We start from the raw sequence: 23,366 nt of genomic DNA, 5'->3' as shown, positions 1-23,366 counted from the left end.
CAATGAACGGCCCGCACCCTTGCCGAGCATCACGCCAACTGTCAGAACTGAAGGCTAGTCGAGCGATGGGAGATGTTGTGACACCTTACCTCATTACATTTTCCCCCGGCTGTTCAGAACCTTGCAGCAGCCCCCGTCAACCAAACTGAAGACCTGTCCAAGACACATTGTTGGCGCACGAAACGCACATTGCCGTTTTCACACGAATTAACACTAGCGCTCGCTGTTTTACATTTCATGTGTCGCTGTGATTTGGGGGGTAAAAATGGAGGGGTTTTGGCACACTTTGTCCCCCACATGAGAAATGGCAAAGCTTGTTTGGATGTGTGCCTTCATGATGGCTTTCTGTGCATCATCCGGGCTTCAGAATGTAATTGCATTTGGGGGTTGTAGATCCCGAAATCTTTACTGCCAGAAAAGGAGAGTAGACTTTTTCAGTCTTGTTTTAGCACAGCCAAAACTCAAGCGCTTGCCTCCAGATGCGGCGTGTGCTTGTGGTTGGTTGCAGAGAGCACCCAGGGGACGAGCACAGCCCTCAGCTCTACAGGAGATCTTGTGGAGTAAAACTCTTCTCAGGTCTTTCTGTGATACTGCCTGAGACAGCTGAAAGTCTGAAACATATTAGACTTCTTTTAACAAATTTGGTGGATTGAGACTTAATCTTCCACAATAGTCCTCTCAGATCTAGATCACAGAAGTAGCAGCGCCTTGTTAATTCAAACAGGGCTTTTTAGCTGTTTTCCACTTAGCCGTGCTGGCAGAGTGGAAAAAGGCTATTAGAGATCTAACAACCCTGGGCTGTCCCCCAACTACAGCCAATGGTTTGGTTAAAGTGACCCTGACTGGTAACAGTTATGACTCCTCTCTTTAGGAGTGTATAGACCAGCTTAGTTATCAAGGTTGCTCAGATGAACATGAAGAAGCCTCTGAGAAGAGATCAATCAACCCTGTCCAGTTGACACCTTTGAAAACAGCTATCATATGGACCAATTACATCTCCATTTTGAAATCAGTGAAGTCATATCTCAACATGAATCATCTTAGCCTGGCTTTAGCCATCCGTAAACTCCGGTTAATTATAATTTCCCTACATGTACGTCTGGGTCTGATCTCAGTGGCCGCGCTACATTGGTTGAATTTCAACCTACCATTCAGCGAGCTACCATTCCGCTCTGGCTTGGCTCCAAGGCCTTGGAATGCGCAAGGAAAACCCCCAAGAGTTATGATAGCTGCTTCACTCAGACGCATTACATACCAAAAGCTAGCAAATATCAGATCCTATCGTTTCAAAGGAGTTCACCCCTCCCACCTGATAACGGAGTTGTGAAGGTCCAGACCCTTGTACGAAATGCAGTGAGTGAGAGTATGGTAAAACCAGGCTAGAATCAACTGCAGTGTGCTGAACTATTATCCCATTCAGTACTCGAGCTGACTTATTTGAATTCTAGCTCCCCCCCCCCCCCCCCCCATTCATTCCCACCCCTATTCATTCAGGTAACGTATTGAAATTCTTATGTCTTATCAAAACTCTATATTTATTATCAAAACTCTATATTTATTGGCCCTTATACTTATCGTATGTTGACAGAAGCTTACCATCCCAGACTGACAAGTTTGCCGAAAGCAGTGTTCTGAATCTTTAACAATTGTTTCTCGGTGAGTGGTCTTTAAAAGGGATGTCCTTGCCAGGGCTGGTGGAGTAAAACGCTTATGCTTTTTACAACTTTTAAGCACCGTTTAAGCCCAGCCATCAACACAAGTGTCTTTATAGAAAATAATAACTCAGATATGACACTAATATTGATCTTTTTTGTAACTCTTGTCCAAAAAGTCAATAAGCACATTTCCTGAAATGTCAAACCTTTCCCCTTGGATATCGCGACCATTATTGACTCAGGAAACTGCTGCCTTAAACTCACTCTGCCACAAGATCCATTTACTTTCTGTAGTTTTGGGCCATTATTATGCCCATGTGGTACCATCAAAAGTGCTACATAGGCTTTAAGTATATTTAGCCTTTCGCTGTTCTGCCAGGTCTTACCAAGTGTTTGGCGCATGGAGCTATAAACTCTGATAGGATGAATATATTTCATAATAGGTTCTTTAAAAATGCTGCGGCTTTAAGATAAAAAGTGCTAAAGACTCATATTTGTACTTTTGTGCTCGCCTTGTCTGAGCTGCTGGAACACCTGCAGTCGGTTTTGCATTAGAGTAAAGCAGACTCATCAAAATGTAAAGCAGTCTTATGTTTCACACTAAACTCCTGGATTAGAGCCAGTGTCTTTGAACACACAGTCCGTGGCTTGATGGGTTTCAGCAATTACTCTAAAAAGTTTGTACGTACCCCTTTCTCACTTTTTAAGCATTCGTCTTATTGATGGGGGCTGAACTAATGTTAATTGCTACTTGTGTGAATTTCCCTCATACTTCAGAGTGATGTTTTCAGAAATAGTCAAAGCAGCTGGATAATGAGGTTTATTGTTAGAATGATGCTTCATATAAAATGTGTTTTGCGGTTAATTGGCAGCACTTACGCAGCCAACAACGTTATGTTCATTGATCATTCACGTATTCTCATTTGTCTTGGCTGTTCTCACCTGTTTAAAAGTGATGTGTGTGTTTGCTGTGGGATGTATGGACAAAACCTAAGCTTTTGGAAACAGTAAATCTGGGACTGGGCTCCAAATTGGCTGTATTAAGACAGAAATGTGCTCGCATTCGCTGACTTGACTGCATAATTTGCCCACTCTAGCAACAATTAGTCTTTCTCTTGTGCATGTCAACTTGGGAAAACACTTGCCACAAAAACAATTGTAGAGATTCATTTCCTCCATGTCACAGTGGCTTTGAGCTCGGGAACTTTGTAGATCTTTTATATGAACCATAAGCTCTGCACTCCACAAATCAAAAAGAAAATCGAAAACAGTTTAATGGGCTCCCCCTTAGCAGATTCTACAGGCAGTAGCTTCATTTTTGTTGCTTAAGGGATAAACATGTCAGAGAGGAGTTGATCTAGACACTTTTCATTTATGTCTCTTCTCCCACGTTCACCTTTGTTTGTGCAAGCTATAAACCTAAGCACTTTCTTGATTGTATTCATCTATGCAAGACTGGGATCAATAGAACGTTACCTGAGGCGGTTGGCAGATGTGCTCTCATGATGACAGGGAATTACTTATGCAAAAAAAAAAATAGCGCAATTGACTTATACCTGTTAAAAAATAGTGGGTGCTCACAGACTTCCATGATGAGGCAGAACATTATGACCACAGAAATACAGACTCCAAACAGACCGGGAAAAACATGGGCGTAACATCGCTATTAGCTGCTGAAGCCCAATAGGAAATGGGGGCAGGCTCCGGATTATTGTCATTTTTGTCTTAACATGACACAATCCTATCGTAGGAGATGGAGATTTTGCCTTTTTTTTTTTACCGTGCAGTCGTCTCGAGTCGTGACAAGTTGAAGGTAGTTGTAGAGAATCGTGTCTCATAGTGTGAAGGGTCAAAGACTAGACTTGCGTTAGAATCAAACATGGAGAAGCGTGGATGATTTTACCAATCCAAAAGTGACAAACAAGAAGGTGGTGCACAACAACAGAGCAGAATGCACACCGAGAAATGAAAAGGGAGTTAGATACAATATTATTCTATCGTAACAGCGGCACAAACAACTAATTAATAGCCACATCGCGCCCCACAAAGACCACAAACTTTTTCCCCAAACAGAATTCTGTGGCACCTACTGTTTCTTCAGACAAATCTGCTACTTCTCTCCCCTGTCTCCGGTGTCATGGGGCTGGTGTCTGTCCATCTCCTTTTCTTATTAAATCCCCTGTCAATACATCCCGCTTCTTCGTGTATAAACAAGTCCAGAACCTGCGCCATTGAACTGTGTTATGCCGACAGTGATCCGATGACATTGTTGACCAATCCATTTCCCACGCTCCAAACAGTGGCATATCTTTGCTGATCTGGGGTCAGTTTTTCTTATCCAAAAAGAAAAATGAAGCAGGAGAGAGGACAGAGACGCTGGACACACCGCTATATTATAATACAGCAGCATCAGCAGACTCGTCTAGTTCGGCCACTCTCATGATTCTCAGCCCCTATGTGTGGACCCCCCCATTCTTCACAAAATCTTTTATGATTGTGTAGTCTGTGCTCAGCTTTAGTCCATCGCCATTCTACTGTGTACGTCAGCACATCTGGTATTTGGTGGTTCATACTGTAATAGGCAGCGTGTGAAAAGAAGCATCAGCCAAAATTGCTACTTATGTGGTCTTTCTGGCTCTATCTATTGAATGTGGTCCATAGAACAGAGCCATACATTTCTCTTGACTTGAGTGATCAAATTTGGCCTGATTGCAAAATTGCGTAGGTCAGCTGGAAGGTTAGTTCTGAGCCACTGTGACTCTGCGCGCCGTCATTGTGGGCTAACCTGACCTGCATGAAGGGGAAACCTTCCTCTCCCTCCACTCCCACAGAGTATCTTCTCTCTCCTTCTCATCTTCGTCTTTGTCCTCTCCCTCTACCCTGGCTTTGACGCCATTTTTCTTTCATCATCTTCTGGAAAGAGCATAGCAGATAAATATAACACATCTTGTTCTCCAGTGAACGTACATTAGACAGAACAATGGATAGAAAGCTGATGTGACTTAGCTGCGAGTCTTGCCCCGGATACCTCCTCGTTTGCCCCTTCTTGATTCCTGTAGCGCCTCTTGTGACGTCTCCACTGTGCTACTGGTGTGGGAGGATCTTGGTTCCTCTTCAGTGTTTCAGGAGAAGAAATCTGCTGATATGTAGGTCTCAAATGCAGCTTTACCTTTAGCTCAGTGTTACAGGGACCCCTACTTGAGCACTTGGCATGGGGTACTTGGAATTACCTCAGATTTTAAAAGTGGTGAAAGTGAGTATAATTTCAATATTACTTTCAAAGAAAATTATGATTTTAAGTAAAAGGCTTGACGTTGAGAGTATTTTCGCTATATTTTGAATATAACACTACTAATTACTGAGTAATCTATGTTTAGTTGCTTAATTTGTTAAGATTTTGGCAGGATCTTTGAGTTAGGGGGTACTCGGAGTATAAATCAATGCATGGTACAAAATAGGTTGGGAACCACTGCATCAGCTAGCTGTTTGTGTACTTTTTAAATATCTGTTTCCTTCATGGCCAGTAAGGATTCTTCAACAATGTGGAACACAGAAACTGCAAATGAAGTTTGTAGAAAAAGGCAAAACCACCGCTGTGCCAAGGGAGAGAGAAGCTGATGCGTGTTTATGCGCAGCAATGGAGATGAGAATCAAGTGCCATTACATTGAAATCACCCTTTGAATGGTGGCAATTAGCTGTATGGCAAGATTACAGTTATCTTCAAAGTAAAATTTAATTGTAACTACAACATGTTTCTTATGGGGTATTATTATCATCATTAGACCTGCTACAAACGTATTCTGAAATGCTTGTATGTCTTGAGCTGTTTCACATTTCAGTCTTCTCTCAAATGTAAATCTCCAATGTGGGCAGTGAATCTCAATGTTGTTTTTTCTTCAGAATTGTGCAGCCCTTGCATTATGTGGATATAATTTCTGCAGTTGCTGGCACATAGCACAGTGGGTTTTCATGGCTATTTACACAGAACAGCACGGACCATTGAGCTGGCACGCTGTTTGGATGAGCTGCGCCCCAAACAGAAGGGTATCCATCTTTGTTGAAGGCCATAGAAATGTCAGTGCCCCTCAGCGTGCTCAAGGAAGCTTCATCTGAGGTCTCGCACAATGAAGAGCTGACAAACACAAAAACCTCTGAGCCACAAACCTTTGTGTGTCAACATTTCCATTTCAACGTCATGTCATGTTATTTTTATTCAAATTCGGTTGTGGTTCGGAACCAGGACAATATAAAATGGGCGACCTGATCTGTCACTGCTGTCAGACGATAAGAGGGTTTGGAAAGTGACCAGGGATGGGCCGCTTCGTGCACGTTGCCAGTGGTTTTGCTGTTGATGCATGAACTGTGGCAATCAGTTGTACAGTGAGCGATCTCTGCTGCTTTAGTTTTACTTGTAAGCCTGTTTATCCCTTGATTACTACATACAGCATCTCTGTCAAGTGTCTCGGCAACAAAATACAACATCAGCGCACTGCTAGTCACACACAACACAGGCCAGGCATGAACGGGTCCACATTTGACTTGTCCTGCAATTTTCTGTGGAAATAAACACGGCTGGCATGCGGCACTTGTCTCAGCTAAACACACGCCGTCGAGAGTCTGACACTCACTACGACAAACTTTGGTCGTACAATTCTCTCTTTGAACCGTCGCACAGTCGAGTCGAGTGCAGGCTCACAATTTTAGAATCCTCACGTCTTGCAATGTGACGTCTAAAAAAGAATAGTGCAGTGTACAGCAGTAAAGAGCTTGATTAGCTTTCCTTACATCTGGTTTCATTTGGAAGTATTCTTGGTTGTGTCCTTGTGCACTGCATTGACTTTTTGGATACTTTTTGATACGTTTAAAGCAGTACTAAGTAACTCAACTGCAACGGCGGGTGTCGTAGCAAGATGCGATTTTTTTAACTTATTGTCTGTGAGAGTCAATACTACACTGACAGAAAAGGTGAAGGGAGAGAGGGATATTGTACATCTAATTTCACAATGGAAAAAAAAATTTTTTACTCAAACTTGGCTGTAAATACTGTTTAAAGTGACGCTAGCCTTAGCTTTGATTAGCTTTGATACACTGATTCTATTAGTGTATATGCTCAAGTTGCAATTGTGGATTTCTGGCCTGAGACACCAGGGGGAGATGGAAGACCCTCCAATCATATCATTAACAGTTGCATTACCCCCAGAGGGACAATGAAAAGGATTTATTAAGGTAAACAAGTTACTTAGTATTGTTTCAATCTCTAATGTTTTTATTTTATTATATTAGTATTAATTGTTCATAAGCTTCCTCTATTTACTATTACTTAGTACTTGTTTGCACATTATCTATTTGCCTCCCCTGAGTGTTCTTGAGAGCTGATGTAATGCATTTCTCCATTGTGAGATCAATAAAGTCCTATCTAAACTTATCCTACGGGTTTCAGTAACATGGCAGTTCCCTATTATTGCTGCCCTCTCGACAACTCTTGGAAAAAGCTTTTTGAACTGCTAATTGCTGTGGCACGATCGTAATGTTGCTTGGCAGGTCAGTATTTGCCACATGTTTTCGTCTTCTTTAAGGCGTGCTCTGTTCTTCTGTAAGCCTGTCTTGCCAAGCTTTTGTACACAATGGTTCTGATTTAGTTTTGAGTCTAATTGGTTGTTATGCTGATTATTTCAATTATACTAAAGCTGGATTGGCTCAATTGTGGCCTAGTTTTACAGCACTTCCAGGCAATTAATGTCTTGTAAAACGGAGACTGCAATTCTACCACTGCTGTCTCCTCATAAGGTCGGAAAGGCTTCAGGTTTCCTTCCTCTACATAGCCCTGTTGTCTTCCTGGAGCTGCATCACTTGTGCCCTCGGTGCCCTCTGCCCACCCCTGTCAGCGGAGACGGCTCTGCGTGGCATTTACCAGTTCAAAGGTCGTCTATGTAATTGATCGCGTCGCTGTTTGATCTGTACGTCTGGCATTTAGTCTGCACCCGAAGATCAGCGTTTTACTCCAACTCCCTCCGGCGCTAGTGTAGTATAAGCACATTTACCGACCTTAATGAGAAAACCTTTGCTAATATTTTCTAGAGTCTTTCATTGAGCCTGTTCTTGGTCATGACTGTGCTGTACTCTGAAAGTGCGATATGTCTCCATTGAATTATTTACAAACATATCGTCCTCTTCTTTATTCTGTGTGTCCTCATTTGCTCATTAAATCCTTTCCCCATAAGCCTTTCTCTCCCTCTTTGTCTGCCGCCTTCAACCTCCCACTTAATAAAGCTCTTTCTTGTTAAGACTTTTCACCATTTGCCAAAAGAAATTTCTCCTGAGACGTCTCCCTCACACCTTCACATCCCTGTTCTAAGGTTTTAACTTTAAAGAGCCTGTGAAACCAGGCTCTTTCTCATCACAAACATGGCTGGGGCGCTGTTTTGCTTTATCCTTGCACATTTCAGTAGATGCCGCATAGTTAGTGTTTCTTCCTCTTCCACTCTTTAGCACACAAGCTCCTCCCAATACACATCATATGGAGCTTCTCTGTGATTAAAAGCAAGGGCGTGTCCAGATTATTATTTATCTTTTCACTTGGGGGCTGAAGACTTAAAAAACAAACAAAAAAATCATTGAGAATCAGCCCTTACATTTTAGCATTCCTGGTAGCTTGCAAACATATATTTGTGCAGACCTTTTGTCATATTTGTTAAGTTAGCCATTTTATACTTACTACTGCCACCTCAGGCCATACGTGTAACTGCAGTCTATATATTAAGCTCGTTCATGACGGCACTTCGGACCTGAATTAACACCTTTCTGTGTGACAGTGCAGGATTTTAGAGACAGTTGTAGTGAATAGGTCTGAGCTCATTCTACACCTTAGGACATTGTTGGAACATATAGGGGGAGGAAAACACATAATTTTAACATTTTTAAACTCCGTATAGTACCTTTAAACTAAAAAAACAATAAATGTGGTCTTTCCTGGACGAGCATGTAAACAGATGCTGTGGCCAAGCTGAAAACTGCAGTTAACTCATCAGCAAAAACAAACACCACACTTCAAGCGTCACAATAAAACATCCCCATGTCACCCTTTCACCTGACCAAGCAACACACAAACATCTGCAAAGGAGACGCAAAAGATGGGAATGTTTGAAGAATGTCAGAAGCAGGCAACGAGCGTATGTTTGTGTGCGGAGCCTCAAATGGCCACGGCGTCATGGAGTGAAGCACTAACAACTTATTTTGCGTGTTTCTGTTTTGCCCATTAGACGAGTTAGCGCAACTTTGTTGGTCCTCTCCTCTTTGTGCCGCATGTGCCATCCTGTGCTTCCTGTTTGTTTGGGCCGAGTGTTTCCCTGGGATTGACCAGACAGGCGCTGCCGCATTGCGTTGTCCATTTTTTTCCCCAGACAGCGACAGGACTGGCAAATTCTCCACGATTAAAACGCACGCGAATATCATGATCGACCATTATTATAATCATGATTAGATTGAAATGTAATTGCCCAGCCCTAGCTTCGCCTGCATCCCCTCCTCTGCTGATCCCAAACAGCTTTGCCAAATGGTTAAGCATGTTTGACAATAGTCACTGTGTGTGCATCCAATTATATTCTTTTACCTTCTGCTTGCACTTTTACACCTAAACTGAACTATTTTCTGGAATTATAATTAGTTATACTTGAACTATGCCATGGCTAAGATATCCAAAGTAGTAAACTTCCGGAATAAAGCATAATTGGTCCCTCAAAACTGTCTGGACAGCTGTAGCAAAATGTTGACATGAAAACTGCTCGTGCTTTGATGCACTGAATAGGTATCTGAAGTCGTTATGGCTTTTTAAATGGACACAGCACGGCTTTACAAGCACTCAGAGCCTCATAGAAGATATAAAAGATGACATAGTGATCGCTGAAATTACGATCCTCTTAAGTTGTTGCTATTTTTATGACAAAGCAAAGAAATGCCAAGTAAAAATATCTGTGGCGCGTCTGGGATGACATTTTATTCTGTTTGATGTTAGGAGTGATTATTTCTAAGTGTGAGGACAGCGTGATGGGACATTTGATAAACAACTTTTTTATGAGTTTGCAATTTGAAAGGCGTCAGCGATGGGAAGAGAACAGACAGTTTGTTTTATCTGTGCCAGAAGAAAATTATTGATAAGGCTAGACCAGGATGAGGCAGTCTGACTGTTAATTGTTTTTACTAAGGATAAATGGCTTTGTGTAAGCTTAGTATTGTCACACTTTTGGGGTGTCTCCACTGCCAGGCCCTACACAGCCCAGTGCCTGGTCAATCCTATGGGGCGAGCGTGTCCACTGCCGAGGCCAGGGCCAAACCGGTCTGACCAGGCACAACTTTTGAGGCCAACCTCTACCTGTGGCGTAAACGCGCTGGACCAAGCCTAACATGACATGAACAAACTAGTGAGAGAGAGGACAGCCCTCACTATTAACATGCAGGTCATACGGATTTAATATTTCACAACATCATATCGCCGTTGAAAAAGGTGATTTTGCCGATAGTAGCATTTAGCCACTGTTAGCACAACAGCTGGTGGCACGGGCGTATCTAGAAAATAAATCACGGGGTGGCAAGCAGGTTCAGGCATAATTTCTGGAGTGGCAACACATTTACAATGTTGAATGTTTATAGCGTGGGTACGGGGCTAGTTTTGCTTGATCGCAAGGCAATTTTTCTGTTTAGATGCAGGCCAAGCCTCCCCAAAATGATCAAATAGTAGCATTGTCCATAATATAAGTAGGGGGTTACTAACTCAAGTAATATTTAAACTTTTGTAAAAAACAAAACAAATGGGGGGCCACAGGAGTTGGCACGTGGCTCCCTATTTAGCTATAAAGTTGTTGTTATTCTTTGCCCTGTCAAAAAAGTACTGAGCGTGAGCCTCTGTAAGCACCCAAGTAGCTTTTAGAGCAGATTTGACACATTACATTACATCAATGGGGTACAGTGGCAGCTGGGGTTGCAAGACCTTTACTAGGGGTGGCAGCTGCCTCGTGCCACCATTGGCAGGCAGCATTTGTCCACATTGTTCTCATCACGGCTTATAAAACTTTTCACACCAGGCCTTGGGTAGTGGAAACCCTCGCGTGTACTGGGTTGAGCCGATGATGTGACAAGGCGAGTACATAGACCGAGGCGTGCGGGATACAAGCGTGTTATGTGGAACCGCAGCGGGTCCTGTTAGGTTCTAGTACTAGTCAAGTTTAGCGTACACTGTAAATAATTTTCCTGTAAAATAACAGTAAAGAGCTGGCAGCAGGGTTGCCAGCTCTTTATTGTTATTTTTACGGTATTGGAACGTACAATGACTTTACGGTAGTAGTCTGTAAACAACAAAAACGGTATATTTCTGTATTACTACAATTTACAGTAAAGAGCTGGCAGCTAGGACGCCTGCAGTATACCGTTATTTTACGGTATTCATAGGTAAAATTACTTTACAGTAGTATTCTGTAAATCACAGATCGATCACAGTCTAATTAAGCAAAATAAACAACAAAAAACATCAATAAAAAATAGAATCCTTTATTTCAAAGAACAATGTTGAGTTTTTAACAATATTGCTACTTTAAGGAAAGAAAGAACAAAAGAAAAGAAAAAACAGAAAGTAAACCCTGTTGGGTGATGCTGATTAGACTGACTTTCTAGTCACACAGAAACAACCTTCAAACATCTGCTTTAGACAGTGGTTCTCACTTGGTGTGTCGGGACCCAAAAAACATTTTCAGTGGGTGTAGAGACATCTGAATCTGTTGTTTTGGTCTTAATGTCAGCTTTATATATAGATTTATTTAACAATTATTCATCACTCATTATATATTCAACATTTTTAATTATTATTTGGGTCACTAGGATTATGGTGGGTCCTGACAGCATCCCAGTTGAGAACCACTGCTTTAGACCATAGCAATAAACTGATGAAATCATTTTTATTTTTTTTAAATGTCCACAGGCTCAGTGGTTTTGTCTTAGAACACTCTGATTAAAATGTCCTCTTAAAGAGCTAACTTAAAAAATATACATTTAAGATTCATATAATGTAATCTGCAAGGTATTCTCTGCTGCACATGAAGATATGCATTCATTATTACATTTTGAACATTATGCAAAATATTGTCAAAATTTGAAAAACAAACTTAAGGCGAGACGCTATATGTGAATAGGAAAAAAAATTGCTGAACATTACTGACATACTGTAAATATGAGGAAAAAATGTTTTGCAAGTTTTCTGTTATTTTATATTTTATTAACAAAATGGCCACAATTGTCTTTATTTTCAGTGACAAAATCTTGTTTTGGGGATTCAAAACTCAATAAATAAGACTGGGATTTAGATATTAAAAAATCCCTCTGAAAAAAAATGAAAAAAATTAAAATATTGAAAGTCTTTTCCCCGATCTTTTGTAGCAAGTGTCTCCCAGAGAAAAATATCATATTTGGATTATATGTAGCATCATCTTGAGCCCCTTGTGCAGGACACTTCCAATTACCTCAAGCTCCCTCTCGGACAAGACATCATAAAATAAGCATCTTGCAGGGTAAATTTTGTAATTTTTATACAAACATGAAGATGTTAAGGGAGAAGCCTTAAGAACAGCTAACAGCACAAAATGTTCAACATGTGCATCAAGACTACTTTGAAACTATGGTAGTAGAGTAGAACATTTTGACTCTATGCATCAATAAGCATAAAACATGTATAGATGAAACTGTAAGGTGTGCCACTGCGAGCTAGACTTGCAGCTTACCTCTTAAAATGTCCTGTGAGGTACTGGCATGTGTTTTACTTCTGAAAAATAGTCCAGTGAGGTAGACTTGTACTTTCACGTCTTCTTGTTCACTCACTTTGGTAGCCGCTGTTCCTCTCTGCAGCGTTATTAGTGTTTCCACTGTCAAACAACAACAATCATAATCATTACAATAAATACACTATTCAATCAGCAATGCTCAGTGTACACTCCAAACTAATTTAATTGTATATCCAAAGAAGGTGTTTTACCTCTGAATGAATTCCAGCGTGCATGCTGCCTCTGTAGTAGATTGCGAACACAACAGCAAGTCCAGTTGCAAATGTTGGTGTGATGCCCTCACAGATTACGCAGGCCTCCAAGGTGATCATCCAACCTCTAAATGTAGCTTGTCCTGTTGCACCTGAGACTTCAAGTCATAGCAACAAGGGAATGTATGTTACCTGACAATCAATGGCCAATATGATAAATTATGTGTCTATCAATTAATCTAAATGAAATATTTACTTTACCTGGCAGTAATAGACAAGGACTTGGAGGAAGAGCTGTCTCAACGTCAAATGCAGTGGTGAACACCTGCAGAGTACAAATACATTACAATTTTAGCATTTTTAACAAGAAAAAAAATATGAAAAAGGTTAAAATTAGTCAACAAATAGAGCATATGAGTCAAACTGCTAAACAGATTTGGCATGCAAAATTGAAAGTGCAACCTCTCTATTTTTAAGGCAAAGTAGGGCTAAACTATACGATTGTTATGTCTGTGAGTGTGACACTTAAATGTTGAAAACTTTTGAAAAGTCCAACTTCAATCTGATAAAACACAATTACAAGCCAGGCATATTTTTAATGCATTCTCATGTGCCTAACATATGCCACTATGGTTGCACAGTTATAACAACAGATCTGACAGGGGAACATTTTGTTGCTGCCTGGTGGTAGGTCCATTTCATGCAGAGATATCAAGTTTTGACATGACTTCAGTATTTAAGTACTGACACTAGGGTAGAAAAAATACCCTGGTAAAAGTGCTGAGTCTAAAGTACCTCGTTAACAAGTGCTGTTCCTCCGATGCACAGGCTAATGTTAGCGGAATTAAACAAAAAAATATGAAAATCCAATCCTAATTTAAATCCAAGCCTCACTGATATGGCATAATCACTAGAAAGCAAACTCCTGACCACCAGTTTCATATCAAACATTAATATGAATAAGAGTTTAATTACCGTTTAATTTGTAGATGCAAGACCCACTGGATGTTGTTGAAGAACACGCGATGATGTGTAGCACATGGCATACAAAGTCCTCCTGGAAATTCTGATCCAAATGATGGTTCATGAATGATGATCCCTCCAGATGTTGATGGCAAATAATTTCTGTGTTGTACCTATATTTTTGACCAAAAGCAGTAGGCTAGCTTCAGTTTGAACGACGTCTGGCTTCTGTTCTGTCCATGCTCCAAATACCCACGTCAGTACGCATTTTTTCAAAAAATACTGTAGTGTCCCGTAATTTTAACATCATCATACTGTTAATGGCATCTGTCCTGTTGCTTCAAGTTAAGCAACCCACAATGCATTGCAAACTACAGTACTACCCTGTTAAACATGAAAACGGTATTTTAGTGTTGAAAATTGGCTGTAAATTTACAGCAATTTCTTACAGTGTAGGGTAACTTATTTGGCTACTTATTAACGCGTTTGTTGGGTTTCGCTAAGACTATTGTTTATTAATGGCTTTTTAGAGTATGGTGCTTTATATTGTCACTTAAAATTGCCCCTTGGGGATAATTAAAGATATTTGAATTGAAATAGTATATCAGACTTGTCTGTGAGAGAACAAGGTAATGTGTTTTGTCATTCCATTCCTTTATTCAATATTTTTTGGACACAACACGGAACATTATTACCAAGAAAATGCTATCCACCGACACTGCAGTATTGTTTGTACATATTAATGGAGGCTAATTACTAGTCTCAAGCGCTTTGTTTTGTACAGAAACGCAACCTTTCATCTTCAACAAACGCCTAAACATCTAATGCTCTGAAATGTAGCTTTTTAATTGAAGAAGCTGGTCTACAGTTTACAGATTAATAGGAATATTTACGTGTCGTTATTGCCCAATGTTGATGAAGTCATTGATTAATTTTGCACTTCAGATTTATTTGTTTAGCCCGTGGGAAACATTTACTGTACATTTACATATGCAGATTAATATTCGAGGCATAAACATAGCTGACAGTTGCTCACTTAATAATGCATGACTTTTTGAGTTACACAACCAGGCTGTGCCACTCTTTTACTGCTGGTCCTATTAGATTTTACAATGGATCTATTTTGACAAATGCCAGAGCTTTTGGCTGAGAGATCGATTCTCCTCTCCAAGCCGCTATTACCCAGAGTGAGGACTCTGCTGGACCGTTCTTGGCTGAACTCGATGCATTTGGAGCTGCGAAATGGCTCATCACGAGAAAAGCAGTCTGGTGTGTTTTTACAATGCCGGCTGTGACAAGAATTAAGGCGAGACGTAGCAGGTGAATAGGAAAATATATAATTTAGAGACTTTTCCTAAATTATATATTTTTTAAAACCTTTCCTGTAGTCACTGAAATGTTATTTGTATTTTGTATACATGTACAGTAGCCTATATACGAGCTGCAATTTTAGCGTAAAAATCTATATTTGTGGTGACAAAATCAAAATAATGGATTGAGCCAGGTTTAAAATTATGGCTTTAATTTGTTGAAGAGACGGTGAATTTGAGAACTCATGAGGCATGAACCACTTTAAAACACTTGCGTTTAACTGACACGCTGCTTGAATCACTCGCTTCATCAGATTGATCAGTCGAGCAGTGATAACATCACTACTTTGTTGACAAATTCTATCTTTAAAAAATTCAATGGGGAATTTGGATTATTTTATTAAACTATTTTCTGCTGTAAAATATCTGTAAAAATGTTCACTTCTTCTGTTTTCTGGAGGTTCTAATGGTGTGTTCCGGGGAAACTGGTAAATTTCCAACTTCCCACTCCCACTCGGACACCTCCAGACTGCTCCGAGTTCGTATACGAGATCAAGACAGTAATGGCGGCCCCCAGTGGAGGAGCATCACTAATGATCAGTTTAGTTAGTTTATTGGTTTATTTGGTAGGGACAGTGCATGTTAATGAACAAGCTACACCGGTTTGAAGCCTTGGACTAATTTCCATCCGCCGTCCCTCTTGCGCACTCTCAAACACACTCTCATTCATCCAGGCCTATTGTTCATATTTTTCGTAGTAGGGGAAACCGTAGTACCTGGAGGAAACCTACACAGACACAAGGAGAACATGCAAACTCCTCACAGAAAGGCCCAGGTGGGAATCGAACCCGGACCCTCTAGCTTTGGCAAAACGTTAATTTAACCTTAGCATTGTCTGAGCTAACTGTTGTAGCATAAGTCATCAGTTTAGATACCAGTTATCAGTTGCCTGGAACGCACCATAAACGCCATAAATCAGGTGAGGAATTAGATATCAGCACATCTTTGAGGGGGAAAAAATATTGTCAAAATATTGTCATGTACAGGAATGGAAAATTTGGTGCCTGCTACTTTGTTGGACACATTGTGGTCCTGATGCATCTTGAGAAAATAGCCTTTGAAGTTACAAAACATTGGATCAGTGCAACAGTTCAACACTTTATTGTGCAGTTTAAACAAAATCTTTGTTTTTACGTAAAAGATTACATGTTATGTGAATCACATTCCTAATAAAAAAAGAAAAAATGTGTGTGCTATGTGGTCCCTAAAAACTTTATCGAACTCTTTGAACAGAGCAAGACGGGCGTGGGACTTTGAATGGTAAAGCAGTATGTTGTGGGAATAAAGTGATGTGGCGTCTGGGATATATTGTGATGTATTGGGCTGACAAATCACCCCAAGAGGCAGATTGGGAGAGGTTGACCCTAGGCTGGGTGCAGCTGTCCCAGTTGTGTTTGCTGTCTGGGTCTCTTTCCACGCCTCTATATCACGTACACTGCCCCTCCTCAATTATTCATGCTGCGATTTTCGACTCCTGCCTCCAGCGAGCCTCCACATATTCAGTCAGTTGACACCGCCCCCGCCATGTCGGGACGTTCTCACTCTGTCCACCCACAGATCCATCTTTCTTTGTCTCCATAAGTCCTTAAACACTGCAGATATACCCTACATCGATCAGTCATGGCACCTGTCCAGACCGTATACTCAAATAGACATGAAACATTTTTTACATTACCACTTCTTCTCTACTATCCAACTGGGGAGAATAGTAGCCTTGCCAGACAACAAATCCTACTTTCTGTTTAAGGTTTTATTGATCCAAATCCAAGTCACAAATTTGCAACGCGTCACTTAAATTCAAGAAGCCATTGTTCTATGAAGTTACTTTGAAGTGAAAGGCAGCTAAGGAGTCTGGTAGAAATTTGTCTTTTAACTGTCAATTTGTATTTGTTTTATAGTGACTATTTTTTGAACTGGGACTATATGCATAAAAGACGATAATGTTCAGCACAATAATATTAGTAGATGCTCAATCTATATCAAGAAGCCACAATCTGTCACAAAATCACTGAGGTCTCCCTTCTGACTGAGATTTAAAACAAAAACATTATGGGGGTTTTTAATCAAGCGTTCAGCGAGTACTGTAGTACGAGCAAAAGTGGATCAGCAGCAGAATCATTGTATTACAGCATTCTCTCTTTCACATATCAGATTTTGGGCTCTAATAATACAGCAATTTCAATATTAATTTAGGTGCATCATGGCCAGTAAATAGCATGTTTTATTTTTCAGCTTGTACCCGCTGTTTAGCACCTGCTGTAAGCGCGGCGGTTAGCACTTGAGCTTCACTGCAAGAAGGTCCGGGGTTTGACTCCCACCTGTATGGTGGTTGCATGCTCTCCCTGTGTCTGCGTTTAATCCGGGTACTCCGGTTTCCCCTACCACTAAAAACATGTATAATGGGTGAATCCTCCAGCCAGCTGATACTGACTATCAGCCTGGCTCCTTATCTGCATATGGTCCCTGAATACGGTACTGCTGTCGCCCACGGCTCCTTACGGGTCTCCCCAGTGGCATGGAAGGATGGTTCAAATGCAGAGGACAAATAATCCTTTGAGGACAATAAAGTATATCTTAACCTTAAATTGACCAATGTGCTAAAGTTCAGCATGACTGATCATTTTCATAACTTAGTTCAGCTGCATTAATATTGTTAATTCAATATTCAATACAGTTATTTAAAAACCCAGACTCACTGCTGTACCAGTGATTCAGGTCAGAGTTGGCAAGTACATTTCTAGAGCTGAACATGTGCGAGCAAACAGAAAGCGGAGTAAAGTGAAGGTCAGACTCATGTTGTTGTTGCACGGTCATATTCCTACCAGGGTTATACATCACCTGCGGACAATGTGTTTTTGGTCATTACCGCAGATTAATCTCTATGCTCTCTATCCGTAGATTGTTATTGAGGGGACGTCTGCGTCTCAAGAGTGGCGCCGCTCGCCAACAACATGTAAACAAATCAGATTGCACAGATCCATTTGAGTTTGGCGGCAAGCTCGGGCGGCCTGCCCAGACTGATATCAGGCAGATATGTTTGTATTATATTTAAGATTACATATTTCTGAAAATGAACCAAGCACAAGTTTATATATAACAAATAACTGAAATGACCACAGAAAGAAGAATGTTTCTTTTGTAATGGTTAAGACCACATTTTTCCAGAAGACATCCTTGTGACAAAGGCAATAATGCTTCTGCTTTGATTTTCGGACTTTGCTCGTCAAAAGTTTGCCACATCAAACTCCCTCAAAGCTTTTCCTCACAATTCCTCGGGAAACACTCCAGTCTGATAAATATTCCTCTTCTTCCGAGGTAAAGATTGCTCTCTCTTGTGTTGCTCATGTATTTGCACGCTCATTATCTCAGATTTGAGTGAGGTGGAGGGGGCAGGGGGCAGCTGGCTGCGGCCCTTCAGTGTCTGTATTAAAAACTCTAATGATGGATCAGGCCTGTGTGTGCCTACTGCAGTGTTCCTGGACTCTTTGGCCTCTTGCTCCAGCGTCTAATGAGAACAGATGTTCGCTGGTATTACATCCGGCTCTCAGTGAGTTTGTGCCTTGGACAGCTTTAGAAGCAGCCTGCTCATCTGGCCCTGCTCTGAGGAGGCTTCCCTCTCTGTCATTCATCACAAAACGTCTCTCCTATGCCTTGGAGATGATCTCAGTTCATGTCTTATTCTGAGAGTTATACGCCATGTTTTGCATATTTGGTTACAATTGTCCATCTATTTAGTGTCAGCGATTTGCGCTGTTGATAGTTTGTGTTAGGGTGCTATGGTTGCTTTGAAAAGGCCAGACAGGTAAGACATCATCTTAATGTATAGGTCAACAGGGATAGGTCTCGCTGCCACTGTGGACAGATGGCCTTTCAGCAGGAAACACAGCTACCGGCTCTGTTGTACTTTGGCTGCAAATAGGGAATAACACACAAGTTTCACATTCATAGTGTTATTAAGGAAAGCACATTATGCAATGACAACAAATTGTTTCCTTTGATTTCATATAATTTTGGGGAAGTGGTTCACACTCTTGTCTCACAGAACCGTGTGGAGCCTTTCGGTGCTGAGTTTGCGTATTCCCCAAGTGTCTGGTTTGGATTCATGGTAGAACTGAACAAACCTCGCTGGAGCTGTGCCCATGGGGTCTATACTTCAGTCACACACCTGACAAGTTGTCCCAATTATATTTAATACCACTGACAATTTACCCCACAACTTAAAAAGTAAAACATGAGAAGAGCTAGGAATTTACTTTAGATTACATGACACATTAGATTTGATTTGATACGTGGGAATACTTCAGGCAAACATATTATTTTATTCACATATTATTTTGCTCTTTTCTGGCTTGACATTTTTGTCCATCTCAAACCCGTATCTAAGATTGAAGCTGTCCTGATGCTATTTTGTCAAAACCCCACCTTCGGTTTTCAGTAGCCAAACCCACAGGACTCTCCAGCACTTTCATAATAACGGCTTCATGATTTTAGGCAGCAGCATTTTCAGACTTTACTCGTAATCGTGCTCCGGTGACCTCTTTCCATGGCACCAGCAAGAGGTGCTATTTTTTTGTGATGACAAGGGAGCAGGGGATTGTGAGATACCAGCTGTAGTTTTAATGATTTTGCCCCCCCGGCCCAGATCCACATTTTGTGTGCTTATACATGGTCTGTGTAGTGACAGAAAATGTTTTTGTATAGTTGAAATTTGGGATGTGTGATGGTTAGTCCCCGCGTTCGTCGAGCTTGGGAATGGAAGTGTTTATGCATTCTGTAAAACGTCTCTGATTGCATATTGTTCTGTATTTGCAATTGGAAAAAGCTGAACGAGAAGAAAGAATGCTCTCCAACTTTGTGTTGTTTGCCTTATCTGCTTTTCTCTATGGCCATTTTCAAACCCTCCATAGCTCTGTAGCTTGACAGCGGACCCTGAAAACACATTACAATTAGCCTGATACGCTCCAGTGCATCCCAAACCACTCACATTTGAAGTTCAATCAATTGTGTTTAATTATAAGTTTCTTAAAAAACTTCACTAATCGCTGCAAAAGTTTGAACTCCCAGGGCCTCATTCAGTAACAAGCGGATGGCAGGTGCAATATTGCCTGAGGTTGGTTTTTAATAAAGGATTTGAACAGTGAAAAATGTTCCACAAATCTACGAAAAGTTGGAGGTGTCAAACCTGGAAGCGCTTGTAGAGCAGAGTTCTCAGCCCAAACACAAATCCGACTGTTATAGTGGTACACAAATACAAAGACATTGCTAAAACTGCATCTATATCATATACTTGGACTTTTTTTAGCCATTCATGCGCGCTGAACTCAAGCCAGACTTAAACATTTAGACTTAAACACACGCTAAGAGTTCCATTATACTGCTGAAAAAAGATTTGTTTTCTCAACTTGTCTTTTTCTCCTTTCCCTCGCCAGACATCGACGACTGCCAGTCCAATCCATGCCAGAACGGAGGAACCTGCATCGACGAGATCAACTCCTTTGTGTGCCTTTGTCTGCCCAGCTACAGCGGAGCCACATGCGAGAAAGGTAACTCTATAGGGGCCTAGAAAGCAGGCTGTCGCGGTGAAGAATGGAAGTAGCGGCGGATTATGGCGTGTGGAAAGAGCAATCGACGGGAGGTAGAAGGATGAGACACGGAGAGGTGACAGTGCGGGGCCAGGTGAAGCTCGCGCTGTAGGAATAAAAGATGGTTACCCGGGGAATGGGATGATTCCATTGGAGCATGGGGTGAGGAGAAGCTAATAAGGACGTGGAAATGGAGAAAGGGCAAGGTGCTGGGAGATAGGAAACGGGTGTTTGAGAGCAGACAGAGGGGCTTGAAAGGAGAGAAAAGCTGAACAAGGATTCAATTGAAATAGACGAGGACGAGACCAAGACTTTGTATAGTAGATCTAAGACAGAACTAGACTAGAACTGAACCCTGACAAGGTACAAGATAAATAAAATACCGTATTTTCTGGACTGTATGTCGGTCTGGAGAACAAGTCACACCAGCCAAAATATGCATAATGAAGAAGGAAAAAACATATATAAGTCGCTCCGGAGTATAAGTCGCACCAGCCTTGGGAACCACCTGGGCATGGAGGCAAAACAGCACCATTTACAAGCCTCTCCCGGCATCACGTTGTTCAAGCTCTCATTTGCAAACTCGTTCCGCTAGCTGTGGTCATTTAGCTTTAGCTTTTTTTTTTCAGTTTTCTTCATCGCAGTAAGAGTAACCTCTGCTTTTCGCCTGTCCCTCACAAGTCTCTCGCTCTCTCCTAGCTTTATTTCTGCTTCTCGATTACCGTTTTTTAAGTCTTCATTGGTACAGGAGTTGCAGATACAGTACCCTAACCCTCCCAGCCAAACTATGAAAGAAAAGTGTGACTTATAGTCCGGAAAATACGGTAATAGCTCTAAACAGGGAATAAACCAACATTGGGCCATTCCGAGACTAATTTACTATTACTAAATGTGTGTAAATGTGTCAAAGCCAGACCAAACCAGGACCAGTACTAATCACTGACCAAACAAATAGGCTTAGTTTAGATTATTCAGGGCTAAAACATGGACTAGACCTGGATTAGACACTCTGAACAAAGCATATAAACAGACGAAAAGACCGTAGAGGTTGGAGGTGCCCTAGGGAATACACTAGGACTAGCTGAAGCCAAATAATTGTAGATCCAAGCCAGAATGAGATTAGGACAAAACAGGACTAAACTAGTCCTTACACAAGCTTAGGTCTAGACTCGGGATGGACAAAGAAGCTGTACAGATGATATGCCAGTGGAGGAGTAGGACTATAGGACCAGACCAAGACAAAGCCAAAACTATGAGAGCTTCATCATGGACCTAAACCCGGTTGAGACAAAGACCGGACAGGCACTAAACAAAGAGGCTTAGCGGAGATAAGCCAGTGGAGGTTGGAGCTGTCTGAGGGAGGCCCAGTGGAATTATGTATTGGTTTTTATCTGCACACCTGCGTCCAGCTGCTCTCGCCTCTCATTACGGGAACTCCCCTGTGAGCGCCAGGGGCCGACAAGAAGCCTGTTCACGAACCGCACCTTACAGAAAACATGGCCATTGTGTCAGAGGAGCACTAGGCAGCGAGGAGCGCCCACAGCTGTTGTTTAAATAGAGCTCATTGTTTTTTAGGCTTAAGCACCCTTCAGCGCTGTTGTAAATATGATCGTTACGTGAGGACTTAATGCATTGTGTCCCATTTGTCCAAGAAAGGGTTATATCTTTGTGGGATGCAGCACTTAAGCGGAAATTACATCATCATAAAGGCATATTAGCGGTATTGCAAATGAGTATAGACTGCATGTCCATAAGATTATTCCTATTCTAAAATATAACACAATTACATGAATCATCTACCTCCAAGCATTGTTATTGTAAAGTGAATAGCTACCCTCACCAGGCAAATCTCTAACACTGTCATTTGGCTATATAGTATGGAATAAAGAGCCAGCCTTTCCTTTATTATTATCAACACCTACTGACATAAATACATTCCAGGAGTATATCTGAGGGTAGCTTTAAAGGAACAGGCCACCGTTTTTCCATACTGAGATAGATACTGAGACGCAAAAAGACCAAAGACGTTGCTAGCATTTAGCCTCTCCTCTTCTCCTCTATGGGGCCAAACGAGGGTGAAGTTAGAAGCGAGTCTTCTACGTTTTCCCTATTTGAATACGGTTACGTGAGTAGTTACACGATCCAAGAAAAGGTGTAATAACTCCGACGTCTGCGCAATAAAGTGAAGATATTACTGCGTGACTGAGCGCACACACAAAGACCAGACAGGTTCGCATCAACTTGTCTAAGCTCAAGTAAGAACATATCTCAGTGTGGGGAAAACGGTGGCCTGTTCCTTTAATGTGCCCAACACAATGAAAATAGAGGCCAGCAGGATGTTGAAGCTTTGAGTACTCTGAGTAAATTATGCAAAGCGTACACATCCTAAAACAAGAATTAAAATAGGGCTATTAAAATTTAAAGATTGACAAGGAGGAGATATTTTGGGGGCAGAGGACATGGCGATAAAGTGACGAAGACCAGAGGAGGGGTGTTTGGTTATCTGCACTGTGCTGGTTTACAAAGAATTTGCCGAAACCACCGGGATTTTTACAGCCCTTATATAAACTTCGACCTCTTTTCTCCGAAGAGTTGTGCCTTTGAATATTGTGACTTCTTCCTCACTATGTGAATTTTATTACGCCGCAGGTTTGGGGACGTTCGGGACAAACTCTCTCTGACAAATGGAAAAGGCAGCAGGGAGAGTAAATGCTATAAAACAGAGGTTCTTTTGCAGCTGTTTTGGGCAAAACTCAAGCTCAGCAAGGGCATGTTTGTTTA

At 41.3% G+C, this 23,366-nt stretch overlaps 1 protein-coding gene across 1 annotated transcript in view; it reads left to right on the top strand.

Moving 5' to 3' along the window:
• ncanb (neurocan b) overlaps positions 1-23,366 on the top strand; it is a 171,140-nt gene that overhangs the window by 105,149 nt on the left and 42,625 nt on the right. The window contains exon 10 of the mRNA XM_079574668.1: positions 20,433-20,546. Within this exon, the coding sequence (XP_079430794.1) occupies positions 20,433-20,546 (114 nt within the window). The remainder of the gene's footprint in view (positions 1-20,432; positions 20,547-23,366) is intronic.

Source organism: Gobius niger (genome assembly GCF_951799975.1).
Source record: "Gobius niger genome assembly, chromosome: 17".
In the NCBI taxonomy this organism is placed as follows: Eukaryota; Metazoa; Chordata; class Actinopteri; order Gobiiformes; family Gobiidae; genus Gobius; species Gobius niger.
This window is presented reverse-complemented; position numbering and strand designations above follow the sequence as displayed.